Here is a 23,366-nt window from a genome sequence, read left to right as displayed (position 1 = left end):
AAATCCGGAAATTCCGTTAGTACTGTCGACCCTTAACGTCAAGTTCTGCTGTTACGTTTCGACTGTAATATGAAAACCACATGAACTGCAAGTTGATGTAATTCTACCACTATAATAGAAATTTGAGTTTAATCAAAAAATTGCCTTGAAGTTGCGATCTGACAGAAAATTGAGATGAAAATATTGAATGAGCAAAATTTTGATTCCAAATTGACTGCAAGTTCCCGTCAATTACTTGCACCATCAAGTTTTTAAGGTCAACTTGACATCTTATTTCAGTTGTAGATTTCCGTCAACTTGCGATCAAAATGACTAAATAATACCAAAAAAATAATTTACTTTGAATTAATGACTAAACAAATTTGAATTTGAAAAATTAATATATTTTTTTTAGTATCAGCGGTCCGCACTTATCTCTCTGTTACACTCAAGTCCACGAGCGGTACTAACTTTGTTGCACTTGTGCAGTAAACGGAAACTTTGGCCGAGTTTTTTTCTTAAACAAGCGAATATTATCAAATAATTAAAGCGCAAATAATTAAAGCGATTAGACAGTAGTGCATTAATGTGCTGTCTGTATTTTGTATTTAGAGAATTTGTTTGCGAAAAAAACTCAGCCAAAAATATTTGATAACCCCTGTTATGGAAGAAATTTTATTTATAAGAATGTGATTTAATTTTGTGTACCTGAAGATCGGAACGTTTTTTACGCAACGAAAATGAAAATAATTTATGTAATTTGAATTTAAAGGTGACTTAGGGGGTAGTTGGGGGTGGCCTGCAATTATCGGCTGACGTACGAAACATTTCAGAAATCTAGATCCCGTAGATTTTCACTTTTCATTTCGTTTTTTTATTTTCTTTCCACGAAAAACGTTTCGATTTTCAAGTACATTTAATTTTGAGGTCTATCATTTTTTTTAACTGATTATTTATGTAATAAATATAGAATTTAATTTACAGGGTATCTTTTGGATCGAGTAAAGGCTCGATGGTCGAAACGTTAGTTTACGAAACTCCAGTCCAAGAAGAACCTGAGATGAATAATTTTCTTGAACATAACGGTCGAGTTCCGATTGCTCCATTTCCTGATACAGAGTGAGTTTAAACTATTTTTATTTAATTATCTAAAATCTCCACTAACGCACGTACGTGATTTTCGATATTATTGACGTATTAAACTACTAAATTTAGTAAGCCGGATTATAATATATCGACAATATTTACTCGCTCTATTGATATATGAAAGCTATTTGCCGTAATTTACCTCTCTGACTCTTTTACATTAACGCACTCATAAAAATATATATACATAAGAGGGAAGGGTGAAATTGTTATGCATAAAACGATAAAGAGCCGACGTAAGCGATGATTATGCATTCAGGACACGAGCATCACAAGTTATCAATGGAATCAAACGTGATAATGATTGTGATGATGAGATCTGGGGTCTGATGACATGATTGTCAGAAAACGTAGTGGGTGAAAAAATATAAATATATACATATATATATTCGTATATAAACGAGGTCGTTTTTGTATAAACTTATTTTTAGTTTATATGATGCATTTATACTCTTGAATTTTGGTATTAAAGATTTTATATCTTTGTCCCATTTATATATGAAGGGAGGGCGGGAAAAACGGGACTGGTGGGAAAAACAGACCACCCTTAAAATCTGGTAAAAAATTTTTTTCCAAAATTGATCTTATCAGTCATTTATGACTTTTATAATTTTTGTCAAATTTTGAGGGTCCAAAAATTTTTTATCGGGAATTTTAGTTTTTAAAATCTATTTTTTATTACAGATAATTCTCTTATTATTTGAAAAATAAACTTGAGGAATGTTGAGCGTTAAAAGTAAAAATCAAAATAGAATGTAGTAATCACAGATAAATTCGATATAATCATCATAAATATCGGCGCATGTATCGTAGACCCACTCATTACAACTTTGGCACTGAGTCTATGATTCAGCGGATTCAATTTATCGTTGGCCACAAAAAAATACATAGTGTCTTCTTCGCTATATTTAAATTTTATAAAAGTTATTTATCTTCAATAACTTTTTTTTGGCATCTTTATTTACTAACTGTATTGCAAATTATTTTTTTTTCCACAGAGTCGATATAAAAAGTTTTGTTATTGTAATTTTTTTGGAGTCGGTTCGAAAATCCCGCGTCTTTGAATCCACACACATCTTTTATTTCCTCTGCAACCCCCTCCTATATTAGATTTGTAAAGTATTTAAGTAAAAGTATCATGTGTTTGTATTTAAATACTTCTTTTTATATGTTTTGCTTCAACTTCCAAGTACTTTATAAATTACTTTTATATATTTTTAAGTAATGAGTATTTTACTCCCCCTTTTTTTATCTGGCATTTTTATTACTTGATAATTTACTGAAAATTTTTGTAAGCAAATTTTTTTCTCTCCTTCATTAATACAAAAGTGTTTGGAATAAATATACAGTATTTGTATATTTAAATACTTATTTTAGTTATTTGTGATAAGTACGTAATTAGGGTGACCTAAAAAACTGAAATTGTATTTTTCTATCTTGTATAATAATTTTTCGGTGTTACGAATCTTAAAAACTCTGAAGAATTTAAAAATCCTTAAAATGTTGAAAATTGAATTTTTTTCTCATTTAAAATTAAACTATTTATGAAATGGAATACGACCTTGATAATATGTTTATAACCCACTTTTCTTATGTACCATATTCTAAATTCGTTTATAATCACATAAGCCGATAAAAAAATTATTAAGTCTTAATATCAATATTTAAAGGCCGCTTGGAAATATTCAAAGTAATCAAACTCGAGAGCTTTCGAAATTCTCGAGCGACCTTAAGAAATTGATACTTGGCGATCAAATTTCCAGATAATTTATTTTCCATGCAACAAAACTTTTCGTAACTAAAAAATAATTCAACTCAAAATAATTCAAATTTTTAAATTTAAACTACAAAATTTTTATACGAGAATAAAAAAACCTGTCGCTTTTTTTCTCTACATAAAAATACTTTTTATTTTTGTCAAAAAACTTACATAAATATTCTACATCTCAATGAACGTAAATTATTCATAATGAATTTTTCCGATAATGAAATATTTGATGATACTGAATTTGGCCGACGTCCACTAATTTTTAAATTCTTAAAAAACCATAAATTATTTTTAAAAAATATTCCAAATAATTGCACTTGTAGATGTTCTAATTTTCTCATGTGCATATTTTTAGATTTTTTTTTTTTTTTTTGTAATTAGTAGAAAATAAAATTCAAAAATTGTTAATTGTGTGCCAACTTCAGGATCATAATTTTTGACATCTAATAATTTTTAGATTTTTTCAAAAACCGATAAATTATGAAAAAAAAATTATTTAAAAAATTGCACGTACAGTTTTTTAAATTTCCTACAAGTGCATATATTTAGTTTTCTAGTTTCCTTCAAATTAAATTTTAAAAAAAATCCAAAAATTGTTTATCGCCTGCTAACTTCCGAACCGTAATTTTTCCTCTATTTTAATGACAAACAATTTTCAAAATACTAAATCATTTTTTTTTTATTTGTCAAAAGTATTTTAAATACGTAGAGTTTTTTTAATTATCATTGAAAAAAATAATGATCCTGAAGTTAGCAGATAATTTAAAATTTTCGGATTTTTTTCAACAATTAAATTTGAAGAAAAACTAAAAACGAAAAATATACACATGAAGAAAATTCAAAAAACCATAAGTGCAATTTTTAAAAAATGTTGTTCTTTATAATTTGTCATTTTCATAGAAATCCAAAAATTACTAGTTGTCGGCAAACTTCAGTATCATAAAAAATAATGATTAATGATCATTAATAAATGATTAATGTAACATTTATCAAAATTGAATAAGTCAATAGAAAGTAGAAAAAAATAAAATTACATGAATTAAAAGTGTGCAATAACCTCGACTTATTAAAGATAAACTTGGTAAATATGGTTTTAAAACCCCAAGGCCTATATGCTGCTGTGTAATACCAAATAAGTGATGAGCTAAAAAAAATTCTTACCAAGTCGTTCATCTATCAAATGTTATAATTAGATCCATATCAGATCTGCTCGAAGCCTGTTTATGTTGTTCTTATTATCATTATTATTATTTTTATAAAACTATTTAGAAAACCAATAAATTCATTTACATATCAGTCATACATTTCCTCTATATTTATCTTTAATAATAAATAATCTAAAAAAAAGGGAGATATTATTTGAATATTAAATATAATAATGATAAATTTTAATACGTGAACACCATAAACTTCTTACAGCTGAATTATTTTAAAAATTTCAAATTCAATTAACTACTTAAGTACTTAACGTTATCGCTTTTTTTATTGTACATTACTATTTATTATCAAAACTATATCTTCAAGTAAAATTTTTTCCAATAATAATTAATTAATTTTTACAAAATTTATAGATTGAAATTTTTTAAAATTATATAAATTATGGAAAAAAAAAATTAAAATTATGAAAAAAACAAAATTTGTAAAAAAGAATTATATGTGAAACACGCATGCGTGACGTGTTAAATATCTTCGGGTTAAATCGTAACTTTCCGCGCGAGTAGAAACGAATAATCTGGACGCAGGCGTGGTAGTGACGCGAGGAGTTGCCGTGGAATTTACCGACAGAAAATTTTCAGTCGTGTTGGGCCTGTTTTCGGCTTGACATTGTATTTAAACAACATTATATAATTAACAATAACTACTCCATTAATTTGACACATTATTTAAATTTAAAATCACGCGAGTTTTAAATTCTTCAATTATAAGTTTTTTTTTTAATTTTAATTTTTACTCACAAAAGTGGAATTTATAAAAACGTCAGATAAATATATTGGTAAATAAATAAATAAATATATTATTTATATATATATTTTTTTAATGGTCTCGAGTTGAGTGAATTTTTAAATAATTTAAACATTTGTAGCTCGCGGGAAATAATAATTGAGCTCTAAACTAAACTTACAAACTGACAATTATGCCGGTAAAAGTATAAGTACATATACATAATATATATAATTCGTGACAAAACTCGTTTTGTGTGTGAATAAGATAACACTGATATTTAATCGAATAAAGATATTGGAGTGTTATAAAAAAAATTGTATTTTACATATGAAAAAATTGGAGTAATTTTAATAAAAACTCAGGTAATTTTTCAAAATTTTGTTTTTTCAAATTTAAAAATTAATTTTATTTTAAATAATTTATTTATTTTAAATTTTTATTAAAAAATATAAAAAATTATTGAGGCAGTTATCGTAAAAAAAAATTACTGATTAAATAATTTGAATATTTAAAAATAATATATAATATTATTTCGGAAATATATAAATATATAACCCTCGTTTTTAGTACCTGCGTTCACTTTTAATCTTTCTGGTTTCTCTACACAATTCTCCCCTTTCTCTACTTCACTCTCGACATTCCACGAGTAGAGCCCAGAAAAACGGCAAAACCAAATCAAAGGTCACAAAAAACAACGACTGTTAACTTTATTTTTAATTTTTATTCCACAACTAAAAACTAACAACAATTTTAAAAATACGCGGGAATGAAATTCAAAAATTATTTTCTTAAAAAAAGTGAAAGTATTTTTTTTAAATTCATTATCTAAAATATATTTACTTACTCATCAAAATAAAGTAATTAAGATAACAATTGAAAATACTCGGGTATACAAAATTGAAATAACGTTTTCACTTTTTATTCTCACGCCTGTCATTCGGAGTGGAAATAATAGATGCGTAAGGTAGTAAATATATATGTGTATATTTATACAGTATAATGGTAGGTAATGTTATTGTCTTGATGACAAGTCTCAAATAAAAGCGACAATTTGTTAAAATTCCGGAAAGGATGTGAATTGTTGTAGCCCTGGATATATAACTATATCACGCCGGTTTTCCCTGGGTTACTATGGCAACCCGCCATCTTGACACACGTTATTCTAGTATCCTCCCATTTGGACGATCTTTCTGTGTCCAATACAATCGATTATAAAGGTGTAACTGTTTCGTACTCTTACATTTTAGTATAATTAATATATTATATAATTAAAAACACCCAGATAATGTTTGCATGAAAATTGTCGAAAAATTTCTTGAAACGCTGGAACACTTTAATATTCAAAAGAATTTTTACGCTGCTACATATAATAGTAATACTTCTGATTTACCAAAAAAAACTATAACTTTATTTAAACACTTACAAAAAAAAAAAAAAAAAAAATACACGCGTTAGAAAAATTACCCACGAACTTGAAAATTATGACGTGAGAAATTTCAGAAAAAATGGGACACAACAAACTCGTGGTTGAAATTTATTTCTATTTTACCTGATGACATTTTTGACTTTGTCAGGGTAATAAAAAAAGTAATTTTATAATAACATAAATTATGTAATCAAATGAAAAAATAAGTTGCTGAGGAAGTCATAAATTTACAAAGAAATGTTCAATTTTATTTGAATTCATTACAAAAATTTTTACCAATTCAATTCCCACGGTCCAAATAATGAATAGTGTATTTCTTAACAATAAAATATATAAATATATAAGGATGTTACCATGATTTTTTTATAATCTGTTATAGTCTAGTCATTGCTACTAATATATCATATATATTTTTCCATACTTCACATAAAGATCAAATTATTACATATTCAAATTCAAAATTACATTAATTTATGTCCATATTTAAAAGATTTTTATACATAGCAGTTTTTTACTCCAAAGCAAAATTTACTGACCTGAAAATTCTGACTTTGCTGCAACTTTGTACTGCACAACATGGTAATTTTATAACGAAATATTTCTTATTCGTTTGTTCGTAAATATTCGGCTCTTTTCGTTTACTTTTAGTACTGATAGGTTATAATGAAATAATCAAGTCACGTACTAATGTGCAAACAATCATTTTTATATATCATTTTTTAAAAATCTATTGTAATTCAAATTTTTGTAAATTTTTTGCTAAATATTCTGATTTATCATAAGCAATTTTATTATGCCGTTAATATAAATTTTTATAATAAAATTTTGAGCTACTTTGTTAAAATTACTATGAAGTGATAAATTCTGTTCAATTTATATGAAGAATTTTTTCATTATCGGAGAAATTTTCACCATAATCCCACTCTATTTGCATGGTAATTTTTCTACAAGTTTTTTTAATGTAAAAAACAGCTAATAGTTCTCTCTGTCCAGACAATAATAAGGCTCCGTTCACTTGAGCCGATAAAAAAATTATTTGTCACGGAAAAGTGAAAAAAAATTTGAATCCCACTTCTGCATTTTACTTTTCATCACCATAATAATATTTTATTATTAATCTTACAGAGAAACTCTAGATTAAAAAAATTAGTTGCTTTGACTTAATTCAACTCTGTATTTTTTAATAAAATAATAAAAAATTCTTTTGGTCATAAAAGTTAATGTTTTTTTCATGTTTATAGGATTAGTTTAGGGCTTAGGGTTTTAATACTTTATTCTGCGGTTTTAAAGGATAAAGGAAGAATAAGACAAGAAAATAATATAACAAGCAAGTAGACTCTGTGACGCCTGATAATGTCATCGTAAAACGTATATATGTATATATACATATATATCAACGAAACTTACTGTACAGAAAGGGAGAAAAAGAGAGAAAATGAAAGTGATCGATGTTTATTGTTCACAGGGAACTGCTTTCCTTCATAGTAACAGTTAAATAAATATTTCGCTTAAATAATATCTATTAAAAAATCTAGGTTACCGTAATATATGTTTGTTTAGTTGATATATCCGATATAAAAGCTAAACAAACAAACAATAATAATATATGTATTTACATTGGAATAAAATTCAAAATTTTATTTCAGAATGTTAATATTATTGTTATTATTGTAAACAAAAATAGTAAAGTAACATATATATGTATTATATATATATATATATATATATATATATATATATATATATATATATTACGTATTTACGAAAATGCGCACCAGATGAGAATAGTGTGTTATTAAATGTGCGATCGTTTGGTTGGATGATGTCACGAATTCAAGGTCTTCTGAGAGGTGTTCACGTGTGTATATGTATTTAGTAGGTGATGACATCATGTCGATTAAAAGGGAAAAAAAATATCACAAGTGCATACAAGAGAGAAGATAATTTTATAAATATTTATATATTTTATACGATTACTTTTAAGAAATTCACATATTATCAAGTAATTACTTGAGTTGTTTATTTGAAATTTTAATCAGTTTACAATAAAATGAAAGTTTATAATTATAATAAATTTATAGAAATAGATTAGCCATCAATGCCGTGAAAATGAATATATTTATAGTTCAATCATTAATGAAACACTTGGGCATATTATGTATGGATGAGATAATAATTTGCAATTCAAGTCCAACGTACGCGAATTTTTATTATTCATGTAAGCAGAATTTAAAAAATATTGAATATATATATAGGAGATTTAAAAATTTACGCGTAATTCAATACTATAATATTGTCACGCAATTTATTTATTTATTTCATTTGTATTCAATCTTTTTCTCTTTCTTATTTTATTTTTTATTATGCAATTCTCGTGTGGCATTACAACTGTTTGAATGATACGTGAAACGAATTACTGCAACATTATTAGAAAAATTAAATTACATTGAGGTTAATTGTTAAATATATTTTAGAAAGCCAAACGAATATTTAAAATAAAAGGGGAACGAGACCAATACCGGGACAGCTAAGGGAATTTTCAAGTTTCACTAAAAAATTTAATTATAAAATAAGTTCATATTAAACGTAACAATTTCAATAGGCGCAAGTATATATATGTATATAAGAAATTTGACAGTATTTTACACACCAAGGGAGGAAAGTAGGAAATTCCGACCTGCGGATTAAGATGTCCTACGTTCGTCCGTGGTGTGTATACTATTTTTCACCAGATAAGATCTGTACCTGAAAGTTTAAATTTTTGTCTGTGGAAAGAATGACGCATGCACTAATTTTAATCATTTGTTTCTTCATAAAAGAACAAAACGACTTTCTTCTGCCAAATAACATCGAAACACTATAAGCAAACTGTAGATATTTAACACACCGAGAAATGCCTTTTAAGTGACTACAAAAAACTATAGTTTTGCTCATGACCTTAAACATGGAACACATTTAATGTGTGCTAAAATAATACACTTGTAACACACTTGGTTTTGAAGTGTAGGGTGTCCCAATTTGCATGTTTGCCACCTTCGCTTTCTGCTCGAGTAGACAATTTACACACCCGGCTTAGAATATCCTACTTTTTCCCTTGGAGTGTAATATACTATTATATAGATTTGAATAAATACTTTGCAAAAGAAATCCAAAATTATACGTAATTACAGTTCTAATTTTTTTCATTTATCAACTGTCTGTAAACAAATTAATGAAAATGAGCGAAATTAACTAGTAAATAGTGAATATTCACTAATTCAAAGAGCAAAACTTCACTTTTTGAAGTTATTGGTATACTTATCACTACACAACTCTATCCAAAAATTCCCATAGAATCCACTCAACTGCGACAAAAATTGCATAGAAACCAATACAGTCTATAGGATTCTATGCGGTTTTTGTTGCAGTTGAGCGGATTCTATGGGAAATTTGGATAAGGAATAGCTAATGCTCACTAATGCTCAGCTAATTTCACTAATTCCAAATTTATACACGCAACGAATTTTTGAGTAAAAATTACCCATAAAGTTTGATACTGTAAGGACATCTAGCCAGTAACTAAATTTTTACCATGTTGTTAGTAAAAATTGCACTTCATTTACATGCCATCGAGTAGTATATTTTACAATGTACATGGGAAAAATTTAAATATTTACCACTCTCTAAAAATGAATCAGTGAAATTCACTTCAAATTAGTGAATATTCACTGGGAACCAGCTGTAAGTATACCACTGGTTGAATTAGTGGTATACTTATAGCTGTAGAAATAGTGACTATCCACTGGTTCCCAGTTAATTTCACTAATTCCTTTTTAGAGAGCACACGTCCTCACAGCATCATACTTTTTGGGTAATTTTTACTTAAAATTTCTCTGCGTGTAGAGAAAAAAAATAATAACTGGCCTGATTACTGTAGTTGTCTTAGATTATCAAAAACATAGTTCTATATTTAAGGTTAAAGAAACGATGAATAGAACATTTGGTAAATTTAGATTTCAAATTCACCCTTGTGGTTGAATCCCGTTACAATTCTATTCATACACGAAGCTAGGGTAGAAACTTGTATACTGATTTTTAAAATCTTTATTTGGCTTTATGCTCTTTCTATCACACGCTTATGCTCTTTTTCCAATAATTTATAGACCGTTAGGGTTCGCTCGGCTTCGTAACAAATCCAATTACATTTAAAATATAAATAAAATGTTGTGTTATATTTTTTATCTTAAAATCTATCGAGTCATCTATCAATTTTGTTTCGCCCCTTCCTTTTTTTTTTTAAATGCATTAAGATATTTCGTTCCTCAAAAGTCATCATGACTTTTAATTTTGATAACGGCAGTGTTTTTATTTAAAACAAGCACAAAAAATGTAAACAGGATTTGAATAATTAGACTCCAAAACAAAGTGTGTTCCAAGTGTGGGTATTATTTGAACCCACATTAAATGTGTTCCATGTTTAAGGTCATAAACAATACAATAGTTTTTTGTGGTCACTTAAAACAAATTTCACGGTCAATGAAAATTGTTACTGTAATTTGTGATGTAATTATGGTCGATTTTACTATGGCCATAGTAATTTTTGATACACAGCAAAAAAAGATTTCTTTGCGCAGGAAATTATTTCTCGCCCGTAGAAAATTTTTGGTTTCCATTCATAGTCAAAAACATTTCTTAGGAAAAGTAAGAATTTTCTTGGGGCAAATCAAAAGTTTTTGCGCTAAGAAATCTTTTTTTTCTGTGCACATGTTCATTTGAATTTTCGATAGATGGTCAACATAGTCCGGCTTTCCTATGACACAATTTCATTTCAACCCCGGTGGAAATTTTTGGAAATTTTCTCTGAAAAAGTCTTCAGAACTTTGAATAAGTCTTTAGAACTTTGGAACTGAGTTTTCCAGAGAAAATTCCCAAAAATTTCCACCAGAGAAACGAGAATAATTTCTCCGTGTTAATTAAAAAATATTTAATAATAAACTCAGATGATTCATAAAAAATTTTTTATTACCAGAAGTTGAATTACGCCAAAATATTTCGCGCTCATTTTGCATCTTTTGTTGTAATTTATTTCACAATAAAAAAAATATTATTCTTTACATATAAAAAAAAAATAATTATCTTAAAACCTTGACGTTATAATCCGTTTTAATTTCCTTTAATTAAAAACATTTTTTTTATTTTATCTTAATATTTTTTTTCAACTTAATTCAAAATTAATAACAAAATAAAAAGAAACTGTCATAATTAATTTATAAATTAAAAAAAAAACATATTCACATAAAATTACAATAATATTCAAACGTCAAATATAAATATTAATTTTAATTATGAGATAAAATGTATCAAGTACCGTCGAGACTTGTTAATTAAACAATAACGATATATCTGATGTTAAATATCTTGGTGTCTAACGAATAATTATATTTAAACCGGTAAAAAGTAGTCTGGAAGTTGTCGTGAGCAAGTAAATTATAAAACCCTCAGGAAGTCATCTTAATTTCTACGAATTCACTCTTCAGTGGTTCTCATATTTATATTTTTAAGTACATCACCATCTATGTACTATAAATCACCAATATATACATATACATATATAAATGTTTTTTTTTCTTAGCATTAATAATAATATAAGTGATGAGAACCAGCTGTAAACCCACGTCAGCTATTTATTAAGTGGCCTTACTTTTATGTACAATAACATCTTAAATTAGGCTCTTAGATTAAATTACATCTTATAGTAAAAATGTCACTGTTTTAGATCCATTAGTTTAAGGTCAAAAAAAAATCAGAACAATTAAATTATAATTTATTATTATTTTTAAATTGTTGTCATTAAGTATGAATTTATATTACGATTTATTAACGCCTTCGATAATTTGTCTTGCGAGCATTGAAGCATGGGTACTGTGACCCGATCTCGATAGATCGATTACTCGATCAGAAAAATAAATACGAGGTTAATAGACCTTGTTATGGCATTAAATTATACTTTTATATATTTATTATTTCTAAATAATTTTATTGTAAATGGTACATTAATTTTTTTTTAATATTAAATTTTATATATTTATTTTTGATAATTAACGTATGAAAAAAAAAAACTAACTTGAATCAAGAAAAATTTTTTTGAGCCAAGAATATCATTATAAAAAAATCTTGATTCAAGAATATTTTTTTCTTAAAATTAATATTCTTGATTCAAGAAAAAATTTCTTTGATTGATAAATTTAAATTCTTGACAAAAGTATAGTTTTGTTAAATTGAAAAAAAAAAAAAACAAATATCTTTGTTTAGAGAACCTCAAATTCTTGTTCTAAATGTATTACTGACTTATATCAAGAGTAGTAAGAACTCGTTTCAAGAATATCAGTCTCTTGGTTTTAAAATTTCCTCACCTGACAGTTCAAACCATGAAGAATAGAGTGACCTATAGTGTTTTCACAGTATTTATAGTTAAAATTTGATAAAACAATATCTGGGAACTATGTCAGCCTAGTGGATAGCACACAGAAAAAAATAGTTATCTTGAGTCAAGAAAATATTTTGAAAGACAAATGTTTTCGAGAACCAAATCAAGATTTTTTTGAGCCAAGAAAATCTGTCTTGGTCAGATTTCTACTTTATCCATCAAAATTGAGTCTTTCAAAATAATTTTCTTGAATCAAGAATATTTACTTTCAGTCCAGAATTTTTTTCTGTACAGACAAGACTTTCAACTCAAAGGACGTAAGTTCAATTCCTTCCGTCAGTGTTTTTCATAAATAAAGTTGCAACGTAAAATATTGAGTAACGCTATTTTTCTAATTTAAGAAAGAAAGTACATGTTTAGTATGATAAAGTGTCGTCTTGATTCAAGTCCCTAGTCTCAAATCAAGAGAATAATATTTTTGGGACAAGAATATCGCGCTCTTGGCTAAAGAATAAAATAATTTCGTTCAAAATATTATACTCTCTAAACATGAATAAGTGAAATAAGTTAATATTCGCTAATTCTGAGTGCCAACCGAACCACTTTTTGAAATTAGTGGTGCGGTTTGCAATTGGAATTAGTGAATATTCACTTATCTTCACTAATTCATATTTAGAGAGTAAATCTTGATCCAAATATTTTTCTGCGTACAAATATGTTTATGCAAAACTAAATTATAATTTAATTCATACTTAAGATAAATATAATAATAGAAGAGAATAATTTTTTTCTATTATGTAATAATAATTTAAATATAAATATATATATTATTGTGTGCTATTGTATATAAAGGTAACAACTCGGCGCCACGCTGGCGAGATCGATGAACTCTAGTCTGTTTGCCACGACCTACCTTTGTTTCTCATGTTCTTTAAATATATTAATCCAAAAAATAATAATATTTTATTTATATAAATATCAATGTCCTACAAATCTAAACTTATTATATATAATAGACAAAATAATTGATTTTTTTTTTAAATTTAATTTTCAGTGAAGGCAGAGAAAAAGTTCGTGTCGCGTTTCTGGGACCACAACCTCACCCTGCAACGCCTGGTGTCCTTCTACTCGAACCCTTGATACCTACAACAGGTCACTTTTCTGAAATAATGTCCTCCGGTACTGCGGAACTTCTTACCACTCATACAGAGCATACATCTCCAGCGTATCATGCTCAAATCAGGTAAATTTTTTACTAGACACTCACTTTGATTTTAAAAAAAAATAATACTTATATATTTCATACTTAGTCCCCTATACATATTATAAATATAACAATTATAGTTCCAATTCATGAGACCCCAAGGTCCCTAATTAACCGGAAATGACGTAATCCCTTTCTGCACATCCTTTAAAAAAAAACATTTCTAATTTTTCTTCACCTTTTATTTTATTACCGGATGAAATATATAATAAACTTTTTTGTTGCCCGGGTAAAACGGACCGCTCCCAAAAAATGAATATAATAGAAGTATTTACATCTACTCTATGCAAAAAAAATTATTTGCAGTACAGTTTGTAAATATAGACCCGAAAAAAAGTTATGAAAATAGATAACTTTTTTAAAATTTAAATTTCGCGAAGAAGACACCGCGTGTATTTTTTATGGCCAACCATAAATTGAGTCGTAAAAAATTTTTTAAATTTTGGGACACTCAGAATTGCGGAAAATAATCATAAAAGTCATACATAAAAAAAATTCTTGCGCCGAGAAATTTTTTCTAGTCCTAAGAAAATTTTTTTCTTCGATTCAGTGAAAAATTTTTCTTGCGTCAATAAATTTTTTTTTTTGTGTAACAAATTTTCGGGTTAGTTCGTTTTGCTCACCCAGTCTTGTTTTTTCCGTCTTTCCCTTATATATACAAGTAATTACATCCTGTAAAATACTCAATTATATAATAACATACATGAAAAAAAAAATAAATAACATTAGGTAGTATACTAATCTCTCTGAGCTGAACTGTGATAGCTTATCGCTAATCACAGTACTTGGCTCGCGACATAAAAATCATATCGACAATTTGCAGTTAAGTCGATAGCAGACTCGTTTTCATCAAGAGTTTATCAAGTAAAAAAAAATAATAATAATAATTGCAAAGTAAATAAAAATCTAGTCATACCGAAGGAAATATAATTTCTTGGCAATTTGAAACACAACTCGAAAGTCATCGGAACTGCTTAATGAAATTGCAGATAATATTTCCTTCCGTCTTAAATTCAAAGACCATCATCCTTTCCTTTAAGAAGGCTCTTAGGCTCTTATACTCTTACACTTCTCAAGACTTAAAACAATTGCTGCTGAGGGGAATTAATAGACGTGGCACAGTTGGAGATGAATAATGTGCCAAGTAAATCGAATATAAAATCGTTTCACTTATCAACGACTCACTACAACCGCACATCTTGCATACACTCTATACACTCTATCAACGTCAAACAGCGAACAGCGTGTACTTTTATTTAAAGTTATTAAAAATATAATACTTAGCCTTGATGATGGTCATCATTAATCATCTTTATAAAGATTAAAATTGAAGTTTAAATATAAATAAATAAAATTAAAACCAACCACCCACAAGAAACCTTAAAGAAGTTTAAATATTTTTTGGTACTTGAATGCGGATTAAATCCGGAGTAAATTCGGAGCGGATTACTGTGTATTCATTTAATTCTCTTGGAGTAAACTTCGAAGGGGAGTTTATTTTAATATTGAAACTCTGAATCGGAGTCAATGCGGATTTAAATGAAATTTAGATCACTCCGAAATCACTCCGCTGGAAAAATAAACTCCATATTTACTCCATATGTGAAGTGATTTTTTTTTAAACTCCGGAACTCCAAGTGATGGAGTGAGTTCAGATTTAAATAAAATCCGTAATCACTCCGAGTTCACTCCCAATTTTTTACATAGGGCAGGAGGGGGGGGGGCAAAATGGGGTATTGTTAAAATTTTACAAGAGAAATTTTTTAAAGATTCAAAAATTTTTCTTTCCACCTTTTTTAGGGGGCAACCCATTTTGCCCGCAATAAATGAAAATTTTTTAATTCACTTTGAATATCAGTAAAAAAAAAAATATTCAACGTATGAAGTCCTCGTATTTTCTCATATCAGTACCTCCTGTCCCTGTATTAATATATATACTCTATATATTTATATCATTCGTACCATGTTAAGCTACGATGTATCGTGGTGTTAAGGTGCCAGAGGCATTACCAATTACTTGTGCTATATTTATACCAACCATCACAACCACCAAGTAAAATCTACCATCATATAGATGGCTACCTTATAGACTTATAACTGATGTTGACGGCGGCGACGACGTTGATGCCGACGATGAAGAGCAGGATAGACATCACCGTATATACAGATATAATATTATATTCTGTACATGCATATATATGTATACACAAATGTATAAAGAAGAAGGGAGAGGATGGAAGATCGATATAGCGTGGGTGGGATGTGCAGAGGCGCTGATGTTCGCCACCAGCAGTTGTGCCGTCCGCTGCATTGGCGAACATTGCATTGGACCCTTGTTACCATTTCAAATTATTTTTATTATTGCAATGACCTTGGTGACGTTACCTCTAGTCATCAAACGCAACATGACATTTTTTTAAAATCTTATGAACAAAAACTAAAAGTGACAAAATTTAAGTAACAAATTTTATTTTTTTTTTATTTTTTTAAATTTAAACTGTCAAGTGAAATTTTTTTTTATGTTAAGAGCAATGACATTAAGAGTGTAATGTACTAGTGCACTGTTGTATTATTTGTTCATTATCGTTGGCATGTAACTCTTGTGCCAAAGATAGTTTGCCAAAGAGAATCTCATTTTAAGGACCGTGACCTGCCCCGTGACCAGCAAATTCATTGTCTTAGTTACTATACTATTTTATTTTTTAATTAATTAATCATTCATTTAAATTATTTAGTTTATCATTAATTGAATAATAATTTTTTTTTTATTATTGTTTTATTATTCATCGATAGAACCGGTAATTTATTAGTGCGCATGTGTACAAACTGTTGTGCGTGACATCGAGTTACCCGCTGGCCCACATCTATCCCCTATCTGGAATGTGTGACCCATAGAAAAGTCTCCCCCAGTATCTGGGGTTACACTCACGTGGTCATAGATGAGATTTTACGTTTTTTTTTTGTTTTTTTTTTTTACAGCATTGCATTGTATTGCTAAATGTCATGCAATATTATTTCAGTTCCAACTTTTATTTTTATTGCTCTCGTAAATAATTATTTTTAAAATGTTAATAATTATTTCGACCTTGCCATTTAAAACTTTAAAATTTGCGCTAAATATCGCAAACTGTTGATCGTTCGAAAAGATTTCACGTAACTGTTGAACGCGTGTCTATAATTAACATTTATTTCTATCGATTAACGTCTCCCGCAACTAATTTATGTTTTATTTTTTTTAACGCAATTAGTGTGGTTGCAGTTGTTAATTAAAAAAAAAAAAAAATATGTCAATCTCCGTAAATTTATTGAAACTGTGATTTAAACTGAAGCCTTATTGTGTATTGCAAAGAAAAATAAATCAATAGAGCTTAACTTTTTTACGTGCGTGTCAACAACGATAAAAATTTTTCAATTCATATAATTATAGTATTGTTTTTTTATGGAGTTAAAGTAATATTTAAATTAAATGTTGATAAAGTTGTTAAAAGGATTTAATTTTTTTTAACCCCAGCAAGGGAAGTTGATGTTCACTGGAACGGTAAATAGGTCAGGGACTTTCGGAAATAGAGCACTAGAACAGAGAATGTCAATAAATAAATCCCCTCTTATATTTATTATTAAAAATTATATTTTATTTTATGAGTGTAAATTTATCAGACAAATTTGAAATTAATAATAAATAATTAATAAAATTAAATTTTTAAAAAATGCACATTTGTAAAATTTTCAAATTAATAAGTGCATTTTTTATAAATATTATTTTTTAAATTATTTACTCTATTAAATTATATTTCTAAATATGTCTGATGTCTGCTACATTCACAGTCATTTTATTTTTTATTTATTTATATAAAAAGTTGAATGAAATTTTGAGTTTAATTTATAATGATATATTTTTTGTCAACATATATGCGAAGGGGGGATCAAAAATTTTGTTAAATTTTTTCTTAAGTAAAATATTCATCATTTTAAAGTTAAAAGACAATTAAAAATTTTCGAATTTTTTTTTAACCAAAATTTAGAAAAAAAAAAAATTAAAAATATGCACGTGTAGAAAATTTCAAAAACTGCAGGTGGAATTTTTTTAAATATTTTTTTTTCGTAATTTATCGTTTTTAAAAAAATCCAAAAAGTATTGGACGTCGGCTAAACTTCAGGATTATAAAGTTTTGTTTAAAAAAATTTAACTTTTTTTTTAATTATTGTTAATATTAGCGTGGGCGTGAGTTTGTCATCGAGAAAATACGACAAGTGCTTTAAATAACTTTGCGACGATAGACTTATATATATCCCACCAGTGGCATTGGTAACTTGGTTGGTACCTATGTAGTGAGAAATTTATATTAATAACAGTACGTAATACTTATTCTACTGGTAACTAGAATGGATTTCATCAGTTTTAAAATAATATTCTAACGTTAAAAAATTAAAAAGAAAATTCATTCATTAATTAGAGACATTGATATTTTAAATTTTAATTAAGAAAATAAAATATATGTATATGTTTTAATGATGAACATTTAATATTAAATGTAAAAAGTTCCAAGTGGAAAAATGAAAGTAAAGTTTGTAATTACGGTGAATTTAACGGATAGTTAATGATTAAAAATAATAGAGTTTTTAAAATATAATCTGTGATATATATTTATATATACAAGTGTTGAAGAGTATAAAAAATAAATCAAAGACAATGACGGCTTCACATGGCGGGCATGTTTACTATGTTATAAAAGTGCCTAAGGAAGGCGAGGAAAATGAAAGGTAAAAAAATTGAGTCTATTGAGCAAATAAATGAAAATTTATTTTAGATCTCGTTGGCAAATTAATTGATAAATGTTTTCAATATGCGCCGAAAAAAAAAATAACTTTAGTAAAAATATTATTTGGCTGACTAGTACCCCGTATGAAAATAAAATATATGTAAAAATATATGATAAATATCAGAAAATATATGTGGTCAATTTAACTATATTTTCTGATATATTTTGTTTTATATTAAAAAATATAATATTCATCATGTACGAGTCCGTATATGTTTAGCATATATAAAATATATATGTCAATCATATATAAAAAAAATATTTTTATCATATATGAAAATATATATTTCTATCAAATAAGAAAAATATATTCTGATCATATATAAAAACAAATATTTATATTGTGTATGGAAAAAAAAAACGTTTCTTATTCGTATGACCAACTCCAATTAAATTAGATCTAAATTTTAAGATACTCTTTAAATTGCAGTTAAAATTTTCAAAATTAGTTAATTTGATGCGAATATATATATACCCATATACATATACATACACCGAATAAAATATATGCTTATAAATATAACAAAGAAAATATATAGTGCCATATATAATATAAATTATATGCTGCCATATAAATTCATTTCACATAAAAATTTTATATTTTTTGAATATAAAAGGAAATATATCAATACAATATATATTATAAGGTAAATGTAAATCTTTATATAGCTTAATATAAAAAATATATAAGTTACATATATGGAATACATATATTTACTACTGTATATAACTTTATATTAAATCGGCCAAAATCTCTATATGATTTTTTATAATATACAATATAATATATCATATATTTTTTGTTGCAAACATATACGATTTTATATATTTTAAACATATATTGTTTTTTCATACGGGACAAGTACATAACAAAATTTAAATTTCCTCCAGATAATATTCATTAAATTTATATGTTTTTTTATATATACCTAATACATTTTGTTTTCTAACTTCTATACATGGAATTTTCTTTTTACACCGATTTAACACCGCCTACACCAGTGTTATTTAATTTTAAAACCGCTTTGCTAACAGTGTAGTTTGCGAAAAGACGAATCGAAAAATCTGTTTCTCATACTTTATACAAAAATATATCAATGTCCCTTTGGACAAACATTTTCAAATTTCTCTATAAATTAATAAATCTGTCGTATCATTGAATTTTTAAACAATAAAATTTTTTTTTTGTACTTGAAATACAATTCGACTTCCAAAATACTTGAAAAATTAGACCTACTTTTTTTTAACACCGCTTAACACCATAAAAAATTTAACACCACTACCAGGGTTATTTTAACACCAGGATAGCGTGATCTTACACCGGTTTTTTAAAAAATGTATGTTATATTCATTTTATTTTTTCTTTTATATCTAAAGAGACATTCCGTGTATTGAAAAATAGATATCTGGGTACGACGATAAAGTAAAAGAGGCCAACTACCCTCATGCGATTGTTTGCAAGGTCTTCAACCCCTTGGCTTTTCAAATCTGTGTCGTATTATGTACTTTTTATCTTCAAACCCAACGTTTTATGCTTCAATCTTTAAGTACCATTTATTCAAAAAACAAAATTTTTTATTACTTCTTGCGGTTAAAAACATTTAAAAAATTATGACGTAAAAGTATACGTTGAATATTTTTGCATAACTTAACTTTTACGTGACACTTAAAGTATTTTTGCATAATTGATTTTTACATTAATTGAAATCTACATTTTGCTTATGCATAAAGAAGAATCATTTGAAACAAAAAATATTTTTTTTAAATCCGCAATATCGATCATATTTATTTTACCGTTACCCTATCATTTTTTTCAGTTCTATTACAATCTCATCACATTCCGACACAAAAAGTCCTTGGAAAGATAAAAGATTGAGAATAATAAAATAGAAAGGAAGTAATGAATTAATGTCATTGATTGAGGAGAAAAAAAAAAGTTAAACAAAAAAAAAAAATATATAAATCAATGGTCAGTATAAAAGGAGTGGCAATGAGATAAAATATAAAAAATACACATCCACTTATGAGCGTATTTGTTTTTATTGCACCTGCGGATGCTGGGAGTGGTTAAACTGATAACAGAAATTGACCTCTAAGGTGTGTTAATTAACATTAACACATTTCAAATTACTCTGTAAAAATCGACTTAATTTAACATCACGCGGTGTTAAAATGAAATAACACCGGTGTAGGCAGTGTAATTTGGCGGTGTTAAAATACCGGTGTTAAATCGGTGTGAAAAATAAAATTCCACGTATAGAAATTAGAAAAAAAATACATTATATATAAAAAAATATAAAAATTAAATGAATATTATCTGAAGGAAATTTCAATTTTCCTATATAGGGGAGAGGGAGGTAAAGTGGGCCCTTTAAGGAAAATAATTATAACATCGTTAATTTTTTTTACGCGTTTACTTCTTTTTTGATCCTTGATACTTATTTTCACTTCATTATGCCGCGTCCATTAAAATTGAAAAATCGAAAATTAGGGGCAAAGTGGGCCCTCCCAAAAATTTCGGATTTTATATTTTTTATTCTTTACACGTGTGATATTTGCAAATAACTATATAATAATTGTATTTTAATAATATAAAAATCATTTTAATAGTCTGCTGTGACATAACTACAAAATGTAATTTTATTACCTTCAACTTTCTTAATAAATTATATTTAATGAACAGTTTTGTTGGTCTATTTTAGTCCTCATTATATAAGAAATTTCGATAAGCTTATTATCCGTCCGAATTTATTGACGTATAGAAAATTTTGAGGGGCTCACTTTGCCCCCAGAGGCCTACTTTGCCCCTTCCACCCCTACTTATTTAAATAATTATTTATGTTATACGTAATTTACTTGAAAATTACACAATTTAACACCCACCATTTTAATCACCAATAACTTAATTAATTAATAAAAACTCTGCTTAACTGTAGTGATCGAGTAAGTAAAAATATTCACAAAGTTAAATATTTTAACACAGGGAAATTTTTTTAACACCGGTAATAGTATATTACACACCTAGGGAAGTAAAGTAAGAAATGTCTCAGATCACATGTAATTGTTGGCCGAGGCGAAGCCGAGGTCAACAAACATGTGGTCTGAGGCTTTCTTATTTACTTCCCGAGGAGTGTATACTATTTTTCTCCTCGACGGAGGCGGAAAGCGGCAACTTCGTTTTGCACAGCGGGACGAAAGTTGACGCTTTCCGCCCGGAGGTGAGAAAAAAATATTTACATCTTCGACGCCGTTATTTTAACACCGCTTTCATTGTTGAAATTTAACACCAAAAATTTTAACACCTACACCGCCTGGACTTACCCCGTTTTTTTTACAGTGTAGTAAAAAAAAAACTTCTTTTTTAATTTCCTAACCCTTTATTTGTCGCCGGTTCCCATTTCCTTGTTACTCCAATTAAGCCGAGCGCAACAATGAGAAGAATAGAAAAAAAAATACAAATTGTCTCTTAATTATCACACTAATACTTGTACACCTAGACAATACTTATATAAATATAAAGTACATAAGTGTATAGTGAGCTGACGTAACCAGATACAAGTTCATATATCGTTTTCATTTACTTTTCACTATATACTTGCAAGTACACAATTAGACTCGATTCAATGCCGGTTTAATGTCACGGTCATTGAGACGTAATTATGTACACTTATGTAATTTTTTATACTCACAATTTAGGCACGCCTTGAAAATAAATAATTGAAAATTAAACAAAATTAATTTTTTTTTATGCCAATCAATAAACATAAATATAAACTATTTTAAAAATAGCATTATAAAACTTATTAAAGATAATTCAATGATATAATGAGGATTAATGTATAAAATAAAGGTTATGTTCGAATGAGAACCGCTTTCTTCAATAGCTGTAATTAATGTAACTATCATTCTTTTTCATCACGTCATCATACATACAATTATTTATAACGAAATAACTGTTAATTTTTAAATTACATATTTAATAAAACTATTTTCTTTTAACTTTCGACTGATGGCGCTGGGAATTTAATTATAATGAATCAAACTTTTTTTTAACAAGGTGATTAAGCACGTAAATGAAAACTTATCTAGTGAATGAAAGGTCGTATTTTCAAATATTTTGATACGGAAGAATGCATCAAAATTAGAATTCAAGTTCCAAAAATTGTTAATCAAACAGCAAGAAGTATTTCGATACTGCCATTCTAATACGTCGTATCCCACATTTGGGAAATTTTTCAGGAGACGATAAAAACGTTTCACGGTCGGCAAAGAAAATTACTTGTAATATGTTTACATTGGAATAAACTACAAATTTATTTTCATGTTTTTCATAAAATACAGGCATTTGTAGTAAATAAATAATTTTGAATTATATGCTGTAAGAAGAGTCAAAAATTATGCATAATTATCTACCTTACTGATGTCGTTAATTACTTCCTTAAAATTAACTTAAAATTGAAAATGTTAAGCGTGACTGAACTTTTGCGAATATGGGATACGACATATTAAAATATTTATTTAAAAATAGTAAATTAACAATTTGACCTGTGAAATTTTGACATAAGCTGCACATTGTTACAATGATTCCATTTTTCAAAACAAGTGAAAATGTC

At 27.3% G+C, this 23,366-nt stretch overlaps 1 protein-coding gene across 4 annotated transcripts in view; it reads left to right on the top strand.

Annotated features, from left to right (window-relative positions):
* LOC130674040 (location of vulva defective 1) overlaps window positions 1-23,366 on the top strand; it is a 55,405-nt gene that overhangs the window by 28,397 nt on the left and 3,642 nt on the right. For all 4 annotated transcript variants that reach the window (XM_057479312.1, XM_057479311.1, XM_057479313.1 and 1 more), the window contains 2 exons: window positions 964-1,098; window positions 13,724-13,912. In XM_057479312.1, the coding sequence (XP_057335295.1) occupies window positions 964-1,098; window positions 13,724-13,912 (324 nt within the window). The remainder of the gene's footprint in view (window positions 1-963; window positions 1,099-13,723; window positions 13,913-23,366) is intronic.

This window comes from Microplitis mediator, chromosome 8 (assembly GCF_029852145.1).
Source record: "Microplitis mediator isolate UGA2020A chromosome 8, iyMicMedi2.1, whole genome shotgun sequence".
Lineage (NCBI taxonomy): Eukaryota > Metazoa > Arthropoda > Insecta > Hymenoptera > Braconidae > Microplitis > Microplitis mediator.
The sequence above is the reverse complement of the archived record's forward strand: the minus strand, read 5'-3'. Positions and strand labels throughout refer to the sequence as shown.